Source organism: Argiope bruennichi, chromosome 9 (assembly GCF_947563725.1).
Source record: "Argiope bruennichi chromosome 9, qqArgBrue1.1, whole genome shotgun sequence".
In the NCBI taxonomy this organism is placed as follows: Eukaryota; Metazoa; Arthropoda; class Arachnida; order Araneae; family Araneidae; genus Argiope; species Argiope bruennichi.
In genome coordinates, this window is record NC_079159.1 from 90,514,309 (window position 1) to 90,533,984 (window position 19,676).

General features: G+C 26.2%; 1 protein-coding gene across 3 annotated transcripts in view; it reads right to left on the reverse strand.

Annotated features, from left to right (window-relative positions):
• Positions 1–19,676, reverse strand: part of LOC129983757 (calcium-binding protein E63-1-like) — a 68,177-nt gene that overhangs the window by 16,451 nt on the left and 32,050 nt on the right. For 2 of the 3 annotated variants that reach the window (XM_056093373.1, XM_056093372.1), the window contains exon 2: positions 5,463–5,499. In XM_056093373.1, the coding sequence (XP_055949348.1) occupies positions 5,463–5,499 (37 nt within the window). Of the gene's footprint in view, positions 1–5,462; positions 5,500–8,400; positions 8,608–19,676 lie in introns of those variants that run through there. The other variant, XM_056093371.1, reaches the window with a different exon arrangement.

Below are 19,676 nucleotides of genomic sequence, written 5' to 3' on the forward strand. Positions count from 1 at the left end.
AGCTAATTCTAATAAATATTATTATTTAGCTATTTCTAATAAATATTATTACTTCTAACATTATTTTCGATATTTTGATTTTTAAAATATATTTATAGACTCAAAAGGAGACTTTTTATTGCTTTTAGAATGCAGTGTTTTAATCTTAATAAAAATTCTCTGACGGACTTCAGTATTCGTTTAAAAAGTTACTACTTTAGATATAATCGTGAAATTTAAATTAATTACAATGAAGATAATTATGTTTCTTCTTATCTAAGAGTTTTCATTCTAATAAATACAGTAAAAACTTTTCTTTTTGTATGACTGTTATTTCAAAGCGATAATTTGGAGATCATGTGAGGTAACTTTAAATACTCTTAGTTTTAAATACTCTTAGTAATATTTATACGCCTTCGGCTTATTTTTTTTCCAACTATCCCAACCTTGAGATCCACAACATTTTATCGAAACATAAAATCTAGGTGGTTCTAAATGTTACAAAAATCTACATCTCGTTTACTAAAAAAAGTCTAAAATTATCTTAGTTTTGATCACTGAATGAAACGAAATGTGTCTATCAAAGACCTTGATTGTGAGTTTATTTGTTTTTTCTTTTTAGCCTAAATATACATCTTAGAAATGAATAAGCAATGTGTACATTCAGATTGAGCTTATTTTGAGCCAGCCGCAAAAATAAGACAAAATCTTCCTTTGCTTTTCTGAAGATTTTTTTAAGTGACATCTTGAGACGGAGAGTTCTAAAAGTAGCTCCCTTTTCTTAACAAGCGCACTTTTCATGAAAGAGGCTGCTGAAATGTTTAAGATGAATAATCTTGACCCATATATTTTAAAATATCTCATTGTTGTTCGTTTAAATATTCCACAGAAATATTTTCATTTATATTGTTCACTATAACAGTAAATAAAGAGGATTATGCGAGATATTTTTGAAAAAGGATGCAATTCCTTTTAAAATCTTTCATATTAAGTAGATTAAAAAATGACTGTTAGTAATCCAATAAATTATTACTTGATTATTGATTATTACTTCCAATTATCTGTATTTCAAAAATAAATAAGCAAACAACACAAAAAAAATAGAATTACGTCAAATTTATTTTTGAATATTCCGAAAAGAGGAATGGGAATGATTTATCATAGATTCACTTTCATGCTGAAGAAAGTCATTTATCAAAAGGGCATGGTTTAAAAGTTATCATGTGTTGTTGTAATATATCATAAATGCTGCCAAAATTGAAAGCTTAAGTATTTTTGGTGTAAACAGAATGTTCATAAAAATGTCTGCATTTACAATTGATTTCACTTATAAAAATTCATCAACATTTATATTCAAGAGTTTATATAGAATTATTAGTTTATATATAATTTATTATAATTTTATTTATAAATGCGTTTCCTATTTCGTTCTCATTAAGAAACAAAAAAATATTATCTCTTATAAACTCGCCAAAACCAATTCTTGTGTTTTCTTTCTATATTTGAGTTAAATGTAAATACTTTTGGCATATTACAAATTTTAGAAGAAAATAAATTATAGAATTCTAATGAAAAGAATGTGAATGTAAAAGCAAACTGCTGTAATATTCATCAAAAAAATGCATGTATACAAATGTCCTCTCCATATGAAAAAAGATGGTCTAACTAAAATGATAAGAGGTATATTCTGATAAATTAAAAATAAAATGTCATCCCAAAATATAGACAGATATCAGAAACACAAAGACATTTTGATATATACCATTTATATTTCAAAATTCATTGGAAAGTCTCAGCAATTAAAATCAGTGGTAGATTTTGAGCATTTGGGGAACCTCTTTTGTAATAAACTCATCCATTTACTTTCACATTTCAGTTAAATGATATATTTAAGCCTAAATTTGTATTTTAGTATCTTTGTAAATTACATATTTTATTTGATTCATTTCTCCGCGACATCCAAATTCGTGCACGCTATTATCTAAGCATGTACTCGGTGTTTATTAGGACATTAACAACTAAGTAAATGCTAAGAAACAAGTAGGAACTTGACCAATTATATTTGATAATCCTAATATAATTTCTAAAATTTGTATTTTTGAAGAGGCTATTCATCTGGAATGTCGTCTAATAGCATTTTTTTTTATTATTTAAAGCTCTATCCTCTGAACTCAACAATCTCAGTAATTGGAAGTGCACGTCTGATTAGATCTAACTAGATTTCAAGGACTGAATATATATAAAATTACTGCCTTAGGTTAATTATTCATTGTAATTTCTTTCACCCTTATTGAGAAGCGAAAATTTAAGTTTGGTACAAGAGGAAAACATATAGTCCTTTATTGTAATAATGTACAGTCAGTCAGCCATCTGACTCTCCGACCCGCCACGAAGGCACACGGATTTAAACCATAAAACTGAATGACCGGACCTCCGCAACTGCAACATTGGCGGGAACTGTGGGTGAGTCCTAAGGGCCATCACCGGCCACGGTACAACCCTCCCCGAAGGAAGTACGTCCCGTCATCGATGGGAGGAGTCAGATCCCCCACCTATTAATGTACTCTCCAGGGTGGCGAGATCCAACCACCATGCCGGAAGCATCTCATCCTCATTTCGAGATGCCCGCAGGGGGTTTGTAATAATGTGCAATTAGAATGTTAGTAAGCAGAGGAAATGGTCTCCTCAAAACATTCTCCTTTACTTTTCAATAAATTTACTTGGGTATTATAATCACACTTCTGGACTGTCATTGGGTATTATTAACGCACAGACTGTTCTGGAACGGTTGTTACAGAACAGTCTATACTGTTCTGGAACGGTTGTTACAGAACAGTCTATTAGAGGGCGATCTTTGGTGATTAATCGTTGAAATGCGATTATACACAAGTGACCGAAAAACAAATGTGTATTTTGACGCTTTTTTTTCCTGACCGATTGACGCCAAAATTTGACATTGAACTAAATACAAATGAAGTTGTACAATTACATACTAATTCAGTATACTTAAATCATTGGATTTCTGAATTATCGCATTTACATGAATGTAATCTACAGGTAGTCCACCCTTTGGTTCTAAATTTGATAGATGTCTACTCTTTAAGTGTTAAATCTGTGAATGAAATTTTATCTACCCAACTCTCTTTGTTCTGTATTTTCCGTATTAACTTATATTTGGACAGCCAAGAAGATCGACTTCATCCGAAAAGATTTCATTCAAAAATTGATAAAAACCTATAGATTTGGTGAAAAAAACCTCATAACAAATTTCATCCATCTAGCTTAAAGCATTTTTGAGTTATTCTGTTAACAGAATAACTCAAATAAATATAATTCCAAAAATGTGCTTTTCAGCCACAGAGAGGTCTAAATTCCACAAAATTTCGAGTTCCTATTTTTTGACATTTACAGTAGTTTCTTTTTTTTTTTCCCCTTTTTGTATATTTCGCATATAAGAAAGTAAAAAGAGAACAAGGGAATAAAACTAAGTAATTTATTTATCGAAATAGATCTAAGATTGACTGTCTGTTAAAAATTCTTACTATAATTTATGCATGTTTCTTAAAAATACAACTAAAAATGCTTTTAGAAAATTAATAATAATAAAGGTTAAGTTACTCATAGAAGTAAAGATATTTTTTGATCTAATTTAAAATAAAAAAATAAGAGGAATGCAAATGGGAAACATTTCTATCATCTTAATTTGCAAAACAATATCTATTATAGAAACTGAGTTTTACTTTATGCACAAAATTAACAAATTAAAAATTTTTATTTAATATTTAATAGCAGTTTAATTTTGCATTTATAAAAAGCAATTGAATGAAATATGACGTTTCTTAAACTTCACTTGGTGAGAATCTTATTTTTTGAATCAGAATTACGATAAGTTTTCGCTGTTATTTTAATGTGTTTATTCTAGTTTTCAGTTCAGAGTCGTTTCTTTAGTTCACTATCTAGGTTTACTAACAGTCTTTCTGATTATTCTGGCAACAGAAGAAATATTTTGCAGGTGATGCCCCTTTGGAAAAACGAGAGTTTTTTGTAGGCCAGAGATCTCAAAATAGACTATCGCTCCAAAAACATCATTATATCGCCTCAGAAAACCATGTAACGTATCTGTATTCGCACCTCGGAAATATACAAGTGTTGACTTTTTTAACTTCAATTTCAGAGGACGCTAAAGTAGAATGTATTTTTCTTGGCCAGAAACTTTCTTGAGTTGTTTTAGATCTATATGCAAATCATTCGAAAATCACCATCAATCATAAATAATTGCTTTTATGTTATAATTGTATATCACATGTTTATCTTACGATAGGAGGACGATATAAACATGTCAAATATGTATAAATAATTGTAAAAATTCTATAAAAAGTCAATATGAAAAAAATATATTCAAAAGGATTGGAGTAATTATTAGTAGCTTTTCAGACTAATATTTTAAAACAATTTTATAACATTTAAGTAATATTATATCGAGTTTCAAGTTTCATGAATAGGTTTTCAGTTCCAAGACGTCTAAAAATTATTTGGAAATTCATTAAATCTAAAATATAAATGAATCACAAGATTAAAAAAAAACTGAAACTATTAGTTTCCAGATCTTTATTTTTAAATTCAATTTTGCTTGAAATTTTATGATACTATTTTATTAATCAATAAATATATGAAATCATATATTTTATTAGTATATTTTAAAAATATAAGATTATGATCAAAAGATATAGGATACATTCTCAAAGTTTTTTAATAAAAAAAAAATTATGATGAATACATGACAAATATTTAACATAAATAAAACTAGTAAATATTCAAAATGAGCATTTGTCCCTGCTATTATTGAAAATAATTCTAAAAGCAAAAAAATTATTTAAATTTTAAGTAATTTGCGATATGGGTCATATGAAGCAATTAAAGAAGAGAAAATACAAATTTTTTGAATGCATATTGCATTACTCATATTTTACGAAATATGGTGCAAGCTATTTGAAAGTAAGTTTCCCTTAAATACGAATTATTTTATTAGAATATTTTTTAATTTTTCTTATATTTACTAAAAATTATAAAAGAGAGAATATGCTTCACCATGACAAAAAGCTCTGTCCCTCGAATTTCTTTTATATCATAAAAGGACATTTCATAGTATTCCTTAACATTTTCAATAAAAAAAATTCACAAAAAAATAGTTGAGAAATATATAGACGATGATTTTTAAATTCAACAAATATTTTTATAACTTTTAAATGAAAACAGCTTTCAAATAAAAAGATTCAATCTGTACTCCAAGTCTTGTTGAATGCTGAGTTATTTTAAATTGCATTACAGATATAAGTTAATAATTAATTACTTCTTTAAGTATTTTCACTTTTTTTCCAACAATATTATTTACTATTTAGTCATATTATATATCAGTGTTTAGAAATTCGAACAAAAAATACTATTTTTCAAATAAATTTACAAATAAAATAAAATAAACTCACCATTAACTTGTGATTCCGATAATCCTTTGTGCGTATTCTAAAAATAAAAATAAAAATTTTTAAATCTGAATGAAATAATTAAAAAAATTTTAAAAAATATAATAGCTTTTGATGTTTTACTTTATGAATAAAATAATTCTCTTTATTTCATTGAAATTTGTCTGAATATCAAAGTATTTAACGATTAATAATAATGCATTATTTTTTTACAAGTGTTTGAATGCAGATATAGCTTTAAATTGCGATGCACTATTGTATGAAGCTTGCTTTCCTATTAAAAATAAAATAAATATGTAAACATTAAACATTCCTTTGCTTTCATATTTTCTGAATGCAAAAAGTTTCATTTATTGCGAAATAAATTTTCAATTTCCTGCAAAAATATTACCTGAAAAAAATTATAACCCAAAACTTTTTTAATTATTTTCATTCATATTTATAGCAAGACATTTGGAAAAAAAAGTTAAATTTTTAATTAATAGTGTATGGTAATCTATTAATTTAATGCTTTTTTTATGATATCAGTTTACACATTTTACATTGGTTTAGTTTGTTTTATTTGGATTTTTTGTGGCATAAGAGCCATAAATTTGATTACACTGAGTCAGTTCTGCATTGAAAAGTTTAATTGTTTAAGAAGCTTTCAGTTTTATCTGTTTTTCTCAAGTAACTAAATAAGAATTAAAAACTAATATGAAGCGATATTATGAGGGAAATGAATTCAAAAATATTATTATTTTAAAAAAGATTATAATAAATTAAGAAAAAATGTTAAAATAAAAATTTTATTTTTTCCGCATAATGTTTAATCGTAATTGAAGAAAATTAAACAGTAACATCAGCTTCTAGGAACTTGCTAATTTTTAGTCTTATTTCTATTTAATTATTTTTGAATTTATATTACTCATGAAATAACTAGCAACTTTTTTCATTCAATCCAGTTGTAAAAACTAGTTTAAGTGAACAAAAATATTACAAACTAAGAGATACTCATTGCACAGTCAATTTTATAAGTATTCATTTCGATAGTTCCATGTTAAAACTTAAAAATATTAATGAAATAGTTTTTGTAAAAATATGATGTGTATATTAAATAATTAATCATGATATTTGACTTAAAAGTGTCCCAATCTTCCAATTATTCTTTAATTTTTTTTACATTATTCCCTTCACAAATCTAAACTTTCTTTAAAATTTTCAATATGAAATAAAAGAAACATTTAAATTATTATGTTAAAATCATTCTATAAATTGATCCATCAAATTATTCTACTCTTCCTTATCCATAAATTTATTTAACAAAATTCTAAAAGCTACGTGAGATCTCTCAGTATTTTTTGATAAAATTAGAACACTACATATAAATACAGTCTATATATCTTGCAGATTTTTCTCTACTAAAAATGACCAAAATACTTTAAAGCATTTGAAAATCATTTGATGAAAACAATGTGATAAAATTAAGTATTGCTATTTCTGTTAATTTTGTGGCGTAAAGCATTTTAATTCGTAATATTTTAAAATCAATGAGCGAAAAATCATCAACTGGAAATATGTCGATATATATCCTTCTTGATGTATCTATCTCTGGATCAATTAATAACAAAAGCGAACATATGCCCATTGTCAATCTACAAACAAATTGTCAGAATTAGAATTTCCGAATTTGGCACAAACGTACTTTGATGATGAAAATCTACACCTATGAATAAGTTTTTTTCTCATATTAATTAGAAATATTAAAATTAAAAAATAAGCGGAATTTCGCAAATTTCCGGAAAAAACTTCCAAAAATATTACATCATAAATATTATATTTGCACCGTGTTAAAACTAAGAAAATTATCTTAGAATCAGAATGACAATTTAAAACAATTAAGATATCAAATATATAAATTAATTTTTTTTATAAATATTTTAAATATCAAGAGTTATTTTCCTTTTTGACGTATATAGAAATTCATTTGTCTTTGCATTTATTATAAGAATTTGGTCATCATTTTCAAACTAATAATGGAAACTTTTAACATAAGAACAAATGATACGGCCTTTCAAAATCTTTTTCTCTTCTGTGTACCAATTAGCGACACATTAAAAATATCTATGAAAAAAATTTCTATAGTTTTAAGTGGTTCCGACAAAAGTATCAAGGTTCTATTAGATTAAATTTTATAATTAATTTAAATGTTATTTATAATTGAATGTCATCTTATAAATTAAATCAACTTTCAATTAAATTAAATTTTAATTTTCAGGCATATTACTCACGATTTGAATGTTAAATCACTTAAATGTTGAAAAACTAAGTTTGGATTTGAAAGCTTCTGAATTCAACACATTATTTATAAAAAATCATCTAGTTTTACATATATAAAGTTTTAAGTATAATATCAATTTGATATATTGGATTTGTGTATTGATATTCAAAATGAGTAACGCACCATTTAATCAATCCTATCAATCGTCATTAAGATATTTCAAATAGTTATCAATGTTTATTTTATTTTATTTTCTTGTATAATCGAAATGCTTGTTCTCATTTTAAGATTCTAATCTTGGTAAACAATTCGTTATGAATTTGGAAAAAAAGTGAAAATACGTATAATTTCAAATAACAATATGTGATTGAACTTTTTAAAAAATCATTAATATGAAGGGTTGTGTTTTAAATGAACTTTAATAACTTTTGAAAAGTTGTCAGAAAAAAAAAACTTTAAATTTGGTAGAAATGTAGAAAATACTCACGGTAATACATATTTACATTTCTGACATATTAGAGCTAGGTGAAACCCTTCGAAAAGATAATCAACTCATTTTTTAAAAGGAAGTATTACGATTATTTTCTGTGGTAACATCGTTTCATATATCAAGGGATTACAAAATATTTGTCCCAAATATAATTTTAAGACCATGCTTTTTGAGGTGCGCATGTCACATACCTTTCTAGCTGCACCATCTTCATCTACTACTTCAGTTTTCACTGTCAAGTTGCCTAATTTTTCTATATTAGCATTCATCGGTATTTTTTTTAGGAATTATGATATTCTAAAATGCACTTTTTTATTTATTAAAAGTGGCCTTTTCTTTTATCTGAACTATTGTTGGCATTCCATGCATAAATTTTTTTTCAAAAATATTAGGAAAACGAAGAAAAAAAATTTCAGTCCAAAAACACCAATAAATTTTTCTAAAGAGCGACGCTCGCACCACAAAAATATAGAACTGCGCAGCTTATTTCAGACGCAACAAAACAAAATACTGTTTTCAATCTTGAAGTGACTCTCTGAAAACAACAGGACCCTGTTTTGTCTTCCTGTGTCGCTTGTTGTCAGACGTTTGTTGATTTAGCAACTGCTGCCTTCCAGACGGTAAGACTGCAAAGAATAGAACTACACAAAATCACTTCTTTCACATTCAAATAGATGCGCATTGCTCATAATTAGCTCTGTCGGATTAGTAAAATCCATTAATAGTAACGAAATTAGGAACTTAATTGAGCAATGTAGCAGTGTGAGGAGAATAAATAGCTCTAGAATAGCTCCACTCGGCCGGTTATCACGGGTAAGACGACACAACAAAACTTAATGCGCTAATTGCAGGGGAAAGACTAAATGCTGAAAGGAAGGAGTTGGATGCCTTGGCTGGGGGAGTTAGTTATTCATCTAAAAGGAATAAAGATAAAAAGAAAAATAAAGCTGTCTTATGTTTGATGCAACAGGAATAGAAGGCACTTGGCAAGAGCGTTCCACGAACGTAAGAATAAGCTTACTGTGGGAAGATGCGAGTCAGGCGAAGAAATAATCTGGAATTTAAAACTCAGCAGCCGTGAATACATGCATCATCGTGACAGTCTGCTGGAAATCATTTGTTTGAAAATACCGGAGTCGAACAATCGTCACTCAATCTGAGACTATAATAGCAGATGATAAGGTGAAAAAAGCATTGGTTTCTTGTTTTTTTACCTGATACCGGAAAAAGTTTTGGTTCAAGTGATACAAAGTACTTCCTATGTGTTTGATTTGATTTTAAGCCAAAATGACAAAGTAAACAATAGTAGATGTAAAACTATTCTAAATAAACTTTCGTAAATGATTTTGAAAGTTCTTAAATGAACAATTAGCATCGGAAAAAATTATTAAATAAATTCAATAAATTGTGTGCAATTAATGGAATTCTTAAATGCTCAGAAAAATTTATTGGCAAATGTTACATGCTAACAGAATTTACACGGCGTTCTCCTTAACCTGATGAACGTTGTCGAAATAAAAAATCAAACTACATAAAATAAAACTGCTAAAACGGAGTAAAAAAATGATATTGAATTTCCGCTCTTATTTTTTTTTTTTCGTGACAAAGATATCGCTCTTTAACTATAGATTAAAATCGGAGCAAATAACAGAAAATAAAGACGCATTAAAAAGAGAGAGATAGTTACATAGAATTTATAAAGTTTGCTATAAACGATGCTACTGGAATTTAAATTGTATAAAAATTTAACGATTTGATTTCTTAATTTCTTCGTTGCCAAATCAGGATATAAATCTTTTTACTGAAGATCGGCGAAGGAAATCTTTGAACTCATCAGAAAAACAATCATTAAAAATGAATGAAAAATGTAATTTTGATCTTTTTTTAATTTTAAATCATAAACATATTCTAATAATGACTTAAAGAAATTTGAAAAAAAAACTGACAAAACAAGAATTTGTTTTAATTCTTAAATTTTTTAATAAAATTCACTATTTATCAATAAATTATCACAATATAGTAAATTAAGTCAGAAGAACAACCAAATTTTTTACAAACTTTTCTCAGTTAAGTATTTCGTCAATTGTTTCTTCTCATCAATTTTGCACTAATTTTTTGATAATAATTAAAAATGATATTACAAAACAAGGATGATACAACGAATATGATAAAAATCATCTAAATTAACACAAAATATTAGATAAAAATTTCCTACATTAAATCTCAAAATTCGAGCTACGAAATGCACTTAGTCATCATTACGAATTCTTGTTTGACAAATTTAATGACATAAACGCAATATATTCATCTAAACCACTTAACACGCTTATGTATGCTGCATATACATATGCAAACACTTTCTTTTCTAAGTATAGATTAATAATTTATATAAAAAAATTAATCAATAGTATGACAAAATGGCAAAAATAAAATATATAAAAAACCTACTGCTAAAAAATGTTTTCCCTTCATACATTTTACAAAATAAGTGCAATCTAAGTGTTAATGCTGTTAAACATAATGCAATAAATGAAATAAATGAATAAAATTGTTTCAATTGCTTCATTTTTCATTTTAATCGCTAGAGTTTTACAAGTATGAAATAAAAATTACGGTGAAATATTTTGGATAAAAATCGGAAATGTTCCTTACAACTATGAAAAATTCAAAAGATCGCATCCGTAAGAAACAAACAGCTTATGATTTAAAAAACTGCATTTAAAATATTGTTATTAAGAAGAAAATGCCATTCAACCGACTATTAAGCCCTTGAAAAATATTATCGTAATCGGGTATTTTCTATAAGTTACTCAAGACTTTTTCTTAAACTCTTTTACACTACTTTTATCATTCGATAAAAATATCAATAATTCATAAGTATATTTGCCAATAATTAAACGCATCATCACTTGCATTAATTGTACTAAAATGATGCATTAAAATAGTTGCTATGCATTTTAAATAATAATGTTTTAAAATCATTTTTTAAATTTTTTGACAATTTTTAAACATTAATAACTATTACATTAATCTATTTAAAAACATTTATAACTGAAAATAACAAAAATACATACAACGAATGAATCTAAACAGTTTTTAAAAAGAATCCGGCAGTCTTTCAAAATTTATTCGTTATTCATAAAAGAGCAGGAAGCCAAAATAATAATCTTGTCATATGCTTAAATAAAAGCAAATTTCTTTTAAGTTTGAAAGGAGAGATCCAATAGCATAAAAGCTAGATATGGCTATGCCTCATAAATATTAAAGAAACATTTTAGTTATTTATGAAACTATAAACAACGAAACATATAGGAAACAATAAATTTGCATTCAATCGACATTTTTTAAAACTTTTAAGCTTTTAATGTTGAAATAATAATAAGATGTATTTGATTAGCCATGTATGTATGTTTTTTATAGAGCTTCGTAATAATTCTAAAAAATGTTTAAACCATAAAAATAATTGAAAAATTAATTAAAGTAATTGATTGAAAATTATTGAAACTGATTAAAAATAATTGAAAGAAAGTCAAATAACGAATTTAAGGAAGTCATCATTAACCGAATTTTTAAATGGTCATTTAAGTATTTGTTGTTTGAATTGTTTTTTTTTTTCTTAGAATCGGTTTCCTGTTGTGAAACAAGCCATAATTATTTTTCCTAGAAGTATTTTGATTTAAAAGATTTTTACCGAATCAATAACAATTATTATTAATTTTGATCTTTCTTCATTTGATTTAAAAACAGTATCTTAAATACTACCAAACATACTGACGATTTTGAAAAAAATATTTAAATATTTTTATTACATCTCGATTTCGATCAATAAAATCAATTAATGCGATATTAATTACATGACAATCTTAGTTTCGCGCCTCATCTAATAATGTAATCAAATAAAATATGATTATTTTCAAACGTCTTAGCTTGTGTTCATATTGTTAATATTTTACTAAACGTTTTTGAATAGAAAATAAGTATTCTTTTTTAATATTTGGCTGGTATAAAGTAAAAGAGAAAAAAATGAATGACAAAATAAAACTTTTTCCAAGGCCTGAGTTATTAAAAGTAGAAAATGAACATTAACAAGGGAGTTTTTAAATCTGCATCGTTCTATATAGTGTGCTTAAATCCGAAAGTTATTAAACATATTAAAATGCTTATTCTCTAATTAAATATCTGAAGTAAAATTAAGACGGTGTAAAGGATTGCATTATTTTTACTTGAAGAGAAAGCAACTCGAACGTAGTTGAAGTCTGACAAATAATAATCGATGATAATCTAATAAATATTCTCATGATTTTTATCAGTACTGCATAAAACATGACTCTTCTTAAATATGCCATTTTAGGTTTTCGAACTAAATTTTGCTTGCGCACAAGGGTTTGAGAAAACTCAAATCATGCAAAAAATATTATGCTTCGTAGTAAATATTCAGATATGTTTGAATTCCTCTTTAAGCTTATCAATTCAAATAAAGCTTATAAATTAAATTCAAAACCGCGCATAAAATGCTTTGATCTTACATGGGTTTCTTCGTTGTGTTTATATTGTTACGGAATTTCCGGGGTTCGTTTGGATAGTGGGAGTTATATGGTGTGGAGAACGCTCAATCACCAGGCGGCAGTAGAAAATAAAACAACGACATTTATTTTCACGAAGACACACAGGACAGCACAAAGACGACAACTATATACAGCACAGAAGACGATTATCTTCAGCCGAGACGTGCAGCATACAACAATATACACAGCAGCATACAACGGTATACACAGCAGCTCTACTCCGTCGCTGCTCCGCTAGTCCCTGGAAGACGAGTTCTTCACCGTCGCTTCCGACTACTCTTTGACTCCACTGGTCCACGACTCAATTCACCGTCGGTTCACAACTACGACGACTCCACTGGTCTACGACCACTCTTCTCCGTCGCTTCCGACTACTCAATTCACCACTGGTTCACCACTCGACTCACCACCACCCGGCAGCTGTGGGTGCTTCCTTTTATAGGTCTCAGGAGGCGGGGCTAGAAGCCTCTCAACCAATCAGGAACGTTCGTGGCGTATCTCCGTTCCCACTGGAAGAATCGGGAAAAGTCTCGATGTTTCGGGTATAATCTATTTTGGCACCAAAGTCGCCAAATGAACGCCAACTTTGTCGCCAAGCTCTGTGACCTCCTATGGAACCAACTATACTGGGAAGCAGCATTACAGATTCGTAACAATATAAATATGATAGAGAAATTTCATAATGATACAAATAAAAATATTTTTGAAATTCTGCTCTCAAGTTCTGAAAATGCAGTTTTGAGATATAAATATTGACGTAAAATATCATTAGTCAAGCTTCTAAATGCATGAATCCGGTTTATGATTATATATCCTAAACTAATTACAGAATGCATAAATTTAATGATTTTAAATGCTCAGAAAGACTTGAAGTTCCAAACAAAAAGAAACAATATTTTTAAAAAAATGATGCAAGATACTATATTCACAAAAATAACAAAATTATCTAAAATTTCATAAGTTGAAAATAAATTTAATTGGCACAAATCACTTTATATTTATCAAGAGAATATAAATTAATTTTATTGTTTCGAAGGAATTATTTTTTAAATAAAATATTATCTAATCAATACAACAAAGTAAAAAAAAAAGATTAAATACAGATATTTTACAATTATTGTACAATTTTACAATTATACATGAAAGTATTGTAAACTTTTATGTAGTTCAGTACCTGCAAGTACTTTCCTTTTCCATGAAATAAAACTAATTTATAAGGGATGTCACAGTTGTCCAAATTATTGGAATATTCGCAATGATTTAGGTAAATTGAAAAACGTCACTGGAAGAATATGTATATAAATTGCTTAATCCTGTTCTTAAATTTAAAGATATCCTTTTCTAAATTTTCCGGTCATTTGAACATGAAAAAAATTCTTTAAATATTTTAAAATACAAAATTCTAAAAGATTACACAACTTGATTCTCTTTTAAATAACAGAGTATCAGTAAAATTGTAAAATAATTAAAAATTAAATTCATAAACTTTTTAAGAATATGTTTTGATTAATTCAAACAGTATTGCTCTTTTCATGAGAATGTGTATTTTTACTGGAACTTCTTTTTTCAATGCAGATAACAGTAATTATTCTATCAGATTGCAAAGTATTTTACTGAAATTTAAATTAAACATACATTTTTTCAATATGTTATTATTGGTAAATGAAGAAGTGGGAATTTATACCTGAAAATGGTTATACTTTTTCTCAAACTGATTTTGAAAAGTTTTAATTAAGCGGTGAAATGAAGTTTAAATCTTCATACGTAATATAAAAATATTTGTTTAAACTATTTGAATATAAATAAATTTAACAAAAGCAGCTTTTTTTTTACAAAACACACTTTTTTACTTTCTAAAATGTAGTACGTTTTTTTAAAATTATTTTTTACTTTTTAATCTTTAATTCATGTTATAGATTCTTGAAACCAAATTTTTCTCGAACTAATTACTAAATGGCACACTAATAAAACATCAAAACTTAATTATGTCGATAGACTGATTATTAAGTTCTGAAAAAATTATGGTGTATGGTGTATCGACAATGCGAATACTCAGATATAGAAAATTTTAAAATTTAACAACATAAGGAAATAAGGGAAAAATCAATTTCCAAATTTCATTCCTATCAACGTAAAATAAATCAAGGTAAACAAATATATAATAAATTTCAAAAAAAATAATTTTTAAAAGTACATGTTTATTTGTGTACTAAGATGTAGATTTTTTATTTTAATTATATTCTACTTGAGATGAATTTTTCTCACAGTCCCTTCTAGCTGCCGCTTCTCACCCATAACTATAATTTAATTATATTTAACGTTTAATTAAATCCTAAGACTTTAACACTAATATATTGTCATCGAGAATAACCAAGTATGCAACATATCAAAACTCTAGCAACTTAGAAAGTGAATAAGAAATCACTTATAAAATAACTTATTTACAAAAATGAAAAAAGTAAATTCAAATGAAAGCGTGTAAAAATGATTATTCTGTGAACATAAATTTATAAAGGGGCGAAGTTTCAAAAGAATAAAAAATAATTTTTAATAAAACTGCGACTTTTAAATTGTACAATATCGTCTAAACAATAAAGATTTCAGTCTGGTGCAGGATATCAAATTCGTATAAAATAAGGACAGTCCTTTAATAAGAAGAAATATTATCCTAAAATCTAATTGTTGGAGAAATTGCTAAGTATAAATATTGTTGTAAGAAGTCGTCATTTCTCCATATCAACAAAATATTCTACAGAGAGGCGGGTGGGGGAACAACGAAAATTCATTTTTTAGCAACTAAGCCATAGCAATAGCACCATAGCCTTTTGATGCTGCGAAAGATTTGTTACTGAAAATAACCAGAATAAGATAAAGAAAGATAAATGAACCATAATGTAGCTCGTTGATTACTTAGTATGCCAAGAATACTTAGGTGAAGAAGGTTTAATGAATTGTTATTTTGTCGTTCTCAAAAGAAAAAAATAAAATGGAGAGAAAAAGATCCCGTAAAAATTTTTCTTATAAAAACTCCTCTCTGCAAAGACAAAGAGATTTTTTTTTTTTAGTGTTTTCAAATTTTTTCAGTTAAAAAAATGAAATATTTCGCATTGAAGCAGTCACAAGCAAAGACTTATTGTTTTTCCCATTGTAGCATTTCTTGCAAAATTAAGGCAGAAAATATCATAAATATAAAATACAAATCGATTTGTTTCAAAAATTGCGAATATTATTGAAAATTTGATATATCGAAAACTTCGAAACTTTTAAGAAAATACCACGTGAGTGCATCAACCGGCAAGAATTAAAAATTTATCATAAACATTTTAAACATATTTGAAGAAATTAGATACCATTTACAATTATTCTTTTTTCAATTAAATGCAGAGAATAAAGTTTGATTTTTTAATAATTTTGGGGAAAATATTGTCTGCCTTTCTTAATTAATATTGGAATTACGATCTTATTTTTAACATTTTTAAATGTTTCAATTATAAAGATTTTATTTCACGCTTTGAAAAGCTATCCGTTAAGTATATGACATCCGTTAAGTAAATTTGTTGATCTTTATAAAAATCAGTTTCATAATAAGCCTTTTCATATGATAAGAAAATAATATTTAAATTTTTTCGACTGTGCTTAATCATATTTAAAGAAGTCCCCAACTCAAGAAACGAGCATCTGTAAAATTACAAATTTTTTTTCGCAATGATTCTTAATAATTAAGAAAATTTCTTTAGAAAATTACTTGGTCTATTTTGAAAAGTAGAAAAAAACCCCGCATTCACATTCTTTCTTCAAAGTTAATGATTATATTAAAATACTCTTAAAAGAATTGAAACACAAGCTGCTTAAAGAATTCTCTAAAGCTGATTGCTTTACATAATGCTGGCAATAAATCTTTTTGTACCTTTATTTTTTAAATATTTTTTTACAGACAATTAAACTTTAGTCCACATTATTTAAGCAATTCCAAAGTAGGAAGAAAAAAAAAGCTTAAAGGTTTTCATCTTAAAAACAGTCGAAATTATTGATTGAAAATGACTTTTCAAACTCTAACTTTTAAATGCAGCTATCAAAAGTCTTTTTTTTTTTTTTTGCAAAAGTTTTTTGTCTTAATGAGAATTTTTCTAGTTTGATTTTCTGTTAATAATTCTTCTAATTTGATTTTATTTTCTATAAAATATAGGTAATATTAATTAATTAATAAGTAATGTTCCTACCTTTATATTTTACCACAATTTATTTAATATTAAAAAATTTTCAGTGATATCGAAAACAATTTTCCCAAATTATTTACTGTCTAAATATAATTCTAAGATTACTTTGTTTACATTGAGATACTTTTCTTAGATTGGAATATCAACGTTAGTTTGCTTTTTAAGAACAGAATGCCAAATTATGACAACAAATGAGAAACTTTCCAGATTTAGATTATGTATTTTTTTTAAAGGGAAATTTTAAGATTTTCTTCAAAAGTTCATCTAAATGAAAGATGAACCAAATCTTTATGCACTTAATTAAGTTTGGTTTTTAGTCTCGATTTAAAACAACGGTGAAAATCAAAAAAGAAGTCTAATTCAAATTTGATTATTGCTATACTATGCAACTTTATATAAAATTATTTTGAATATTTTTTCTAATCTTTAGGAACAATCAAATTAATCTTAAGGAACTTTTAACAACTCCACATGGAATTTCAAAAAGAAAAAAATAATATAATAAAATAGTATCCTCCATGTTTTGAATTAAGTTCAAATGCTTATATAAACAGTTTAAATTGTACATGGGTCTTTGTAAATTTTTATACGGGGATCACTCAATATCGCTAACGATTCCACATTCTTCATATGTACATCTGTTTCACTGTAAGCTAATCAAATATAATAAGTTGATATGGTAAAGCAATAGTTGAAAAGTGCTATTATAATGCGACCATTAGTCAAATTTTTTTCCGATCAATTATGGACACCAAAACATGAAACCTGGCGAAAAAATATTAGAGATAAATAATAAGCACTTTGTTTCATAAGATGGCAATATTTTTCAAACATGATATTTGTAATATATTTCTTTTAACTTACGTTTTGATAATTGTATGTTATCGTTTACTTGCTTTGTGTTTTTCGTTTATTTGCTTTGTGTACTTTAATATCATTTAAAATAAGTTAATTAGTAACAGAACATTAAGAATAATCGAACATGTATTATGCAACATGTATTTATGATTCTAACTTCAAATTCTTAACAAATTTTCTTATAATTTAACTTTTCGTGCAATATTATTTAAAGAAAGCTATTTTATAAAGGAAAATTACATTTTCTGTGTGTATAAAATATAAAATAAAAAAAGTAATTATGAAATTTTTGTAAATGTTGCATGTTTTCTAATAAATTTTATGAAAAAAAAATTATACTAAGTACTCTAGAAAAAATATGAAACAAATCTAATATCAATAATCAGGCATTTGGAATAACAACTTGATATTAATTATTTCATCTTAGAAACATGTTTCCTTGCATTTATATACATAGAAGAAAATGTATATTTACTTTTTTGTTAAGTTTTTGGCCAAGCATGGATGTCATGTCGAAAATAGAGAGCATTTTAAATAAATATTATAATAAATGAGCAGAAGTGTGTAAATTTTTTTTTAAACTGACCATTATAAAATTATATATGCTGATCATTATAAAATTATATAAGATTCTTTTCCTTAAGTATGGAACTTGTACCATATATAGTTTAATATTGTAATGAAACTAACTTATAAAACTAAAACATTACTAAACTAAACATATAAATACTACTAAACATATAAATGTAATAAAATAAAAAAACAAATACGAAGCTTAAAATTATTCGTGAATTTCACTTCGTTTCCATCATGAAAAAAATAAATACTATTGCATAAGATTTTTTACTTCTTTCCTTATTTTCACCATTTTAAAACTCATATTTGCAGCTATTGACAAATTGAAATTTTCTAATGACATCAAAATTAAACTTTTAAAAGCTTTTAAACCATATCTTTATTATCGATGATTATCCTTTAGAAAATTAATCAAAGAAAGCACGTGAATAAAGATGGGAAATACTTAAATTGCAAGTATACTTTAGTGTTGTACATATTTTTTTTTTATTTTGATAAATAAGCATTTTTTTTTGAATAATTGATTATGGCAAATCAATCATAAGCATTAGATGAAAAGATGATTTTCAAATGAATGCGAAACTTGATTTTACTGCCTTTAAAATCATGATATCTTTTATGAAATTAAATTGTTTAAGCTCTTTTATTATAAAAGGACTTGAAAAATACGCATATATTTATTACGCCTTACAAAATACGCATATAATTATTGTTCTTTAATCGAAATGAAATATGGGTAAAAACTCTTTTTCAAAAAAAGAATAAAAAAGAAATAGAAAGAAAGAAAAAGGAAAGAAAACTATTTTTTTTTCTTTTATTACTGATTGGAAAAACATCCAAAATGGTATTAACACATTAAACCTTTTAAAATTAAAACATATAAATTATAAGCTATTTCTTCTTCAAATACTCTGAAAGAATTTTTCAAGAATTTTTATTTTGTTCTCAAACATAAATAGAATCTATATTTTTTTTACAAATGTGGTATTTAATTATCATGATTAAATTGCTATTAAAAATCTAATGAGTCATACTTTTTTAATTTTTAATTTGGAAGACTTAAGGAGTGGTTCTGGTTGATTCCTTCAGAAATGAGGGAAAGAAACAAATAAGAAGAGAGCCCAAATTTAGCTCAAAGTTTTATGAATAACTTCACACATTTTAGAAATTATACATTAAAATCCTTTCATAAAATAATAAACGTACAGGAAATAAAAAATTAATTAGCATAGCTACAGAGTTAAAGAATTT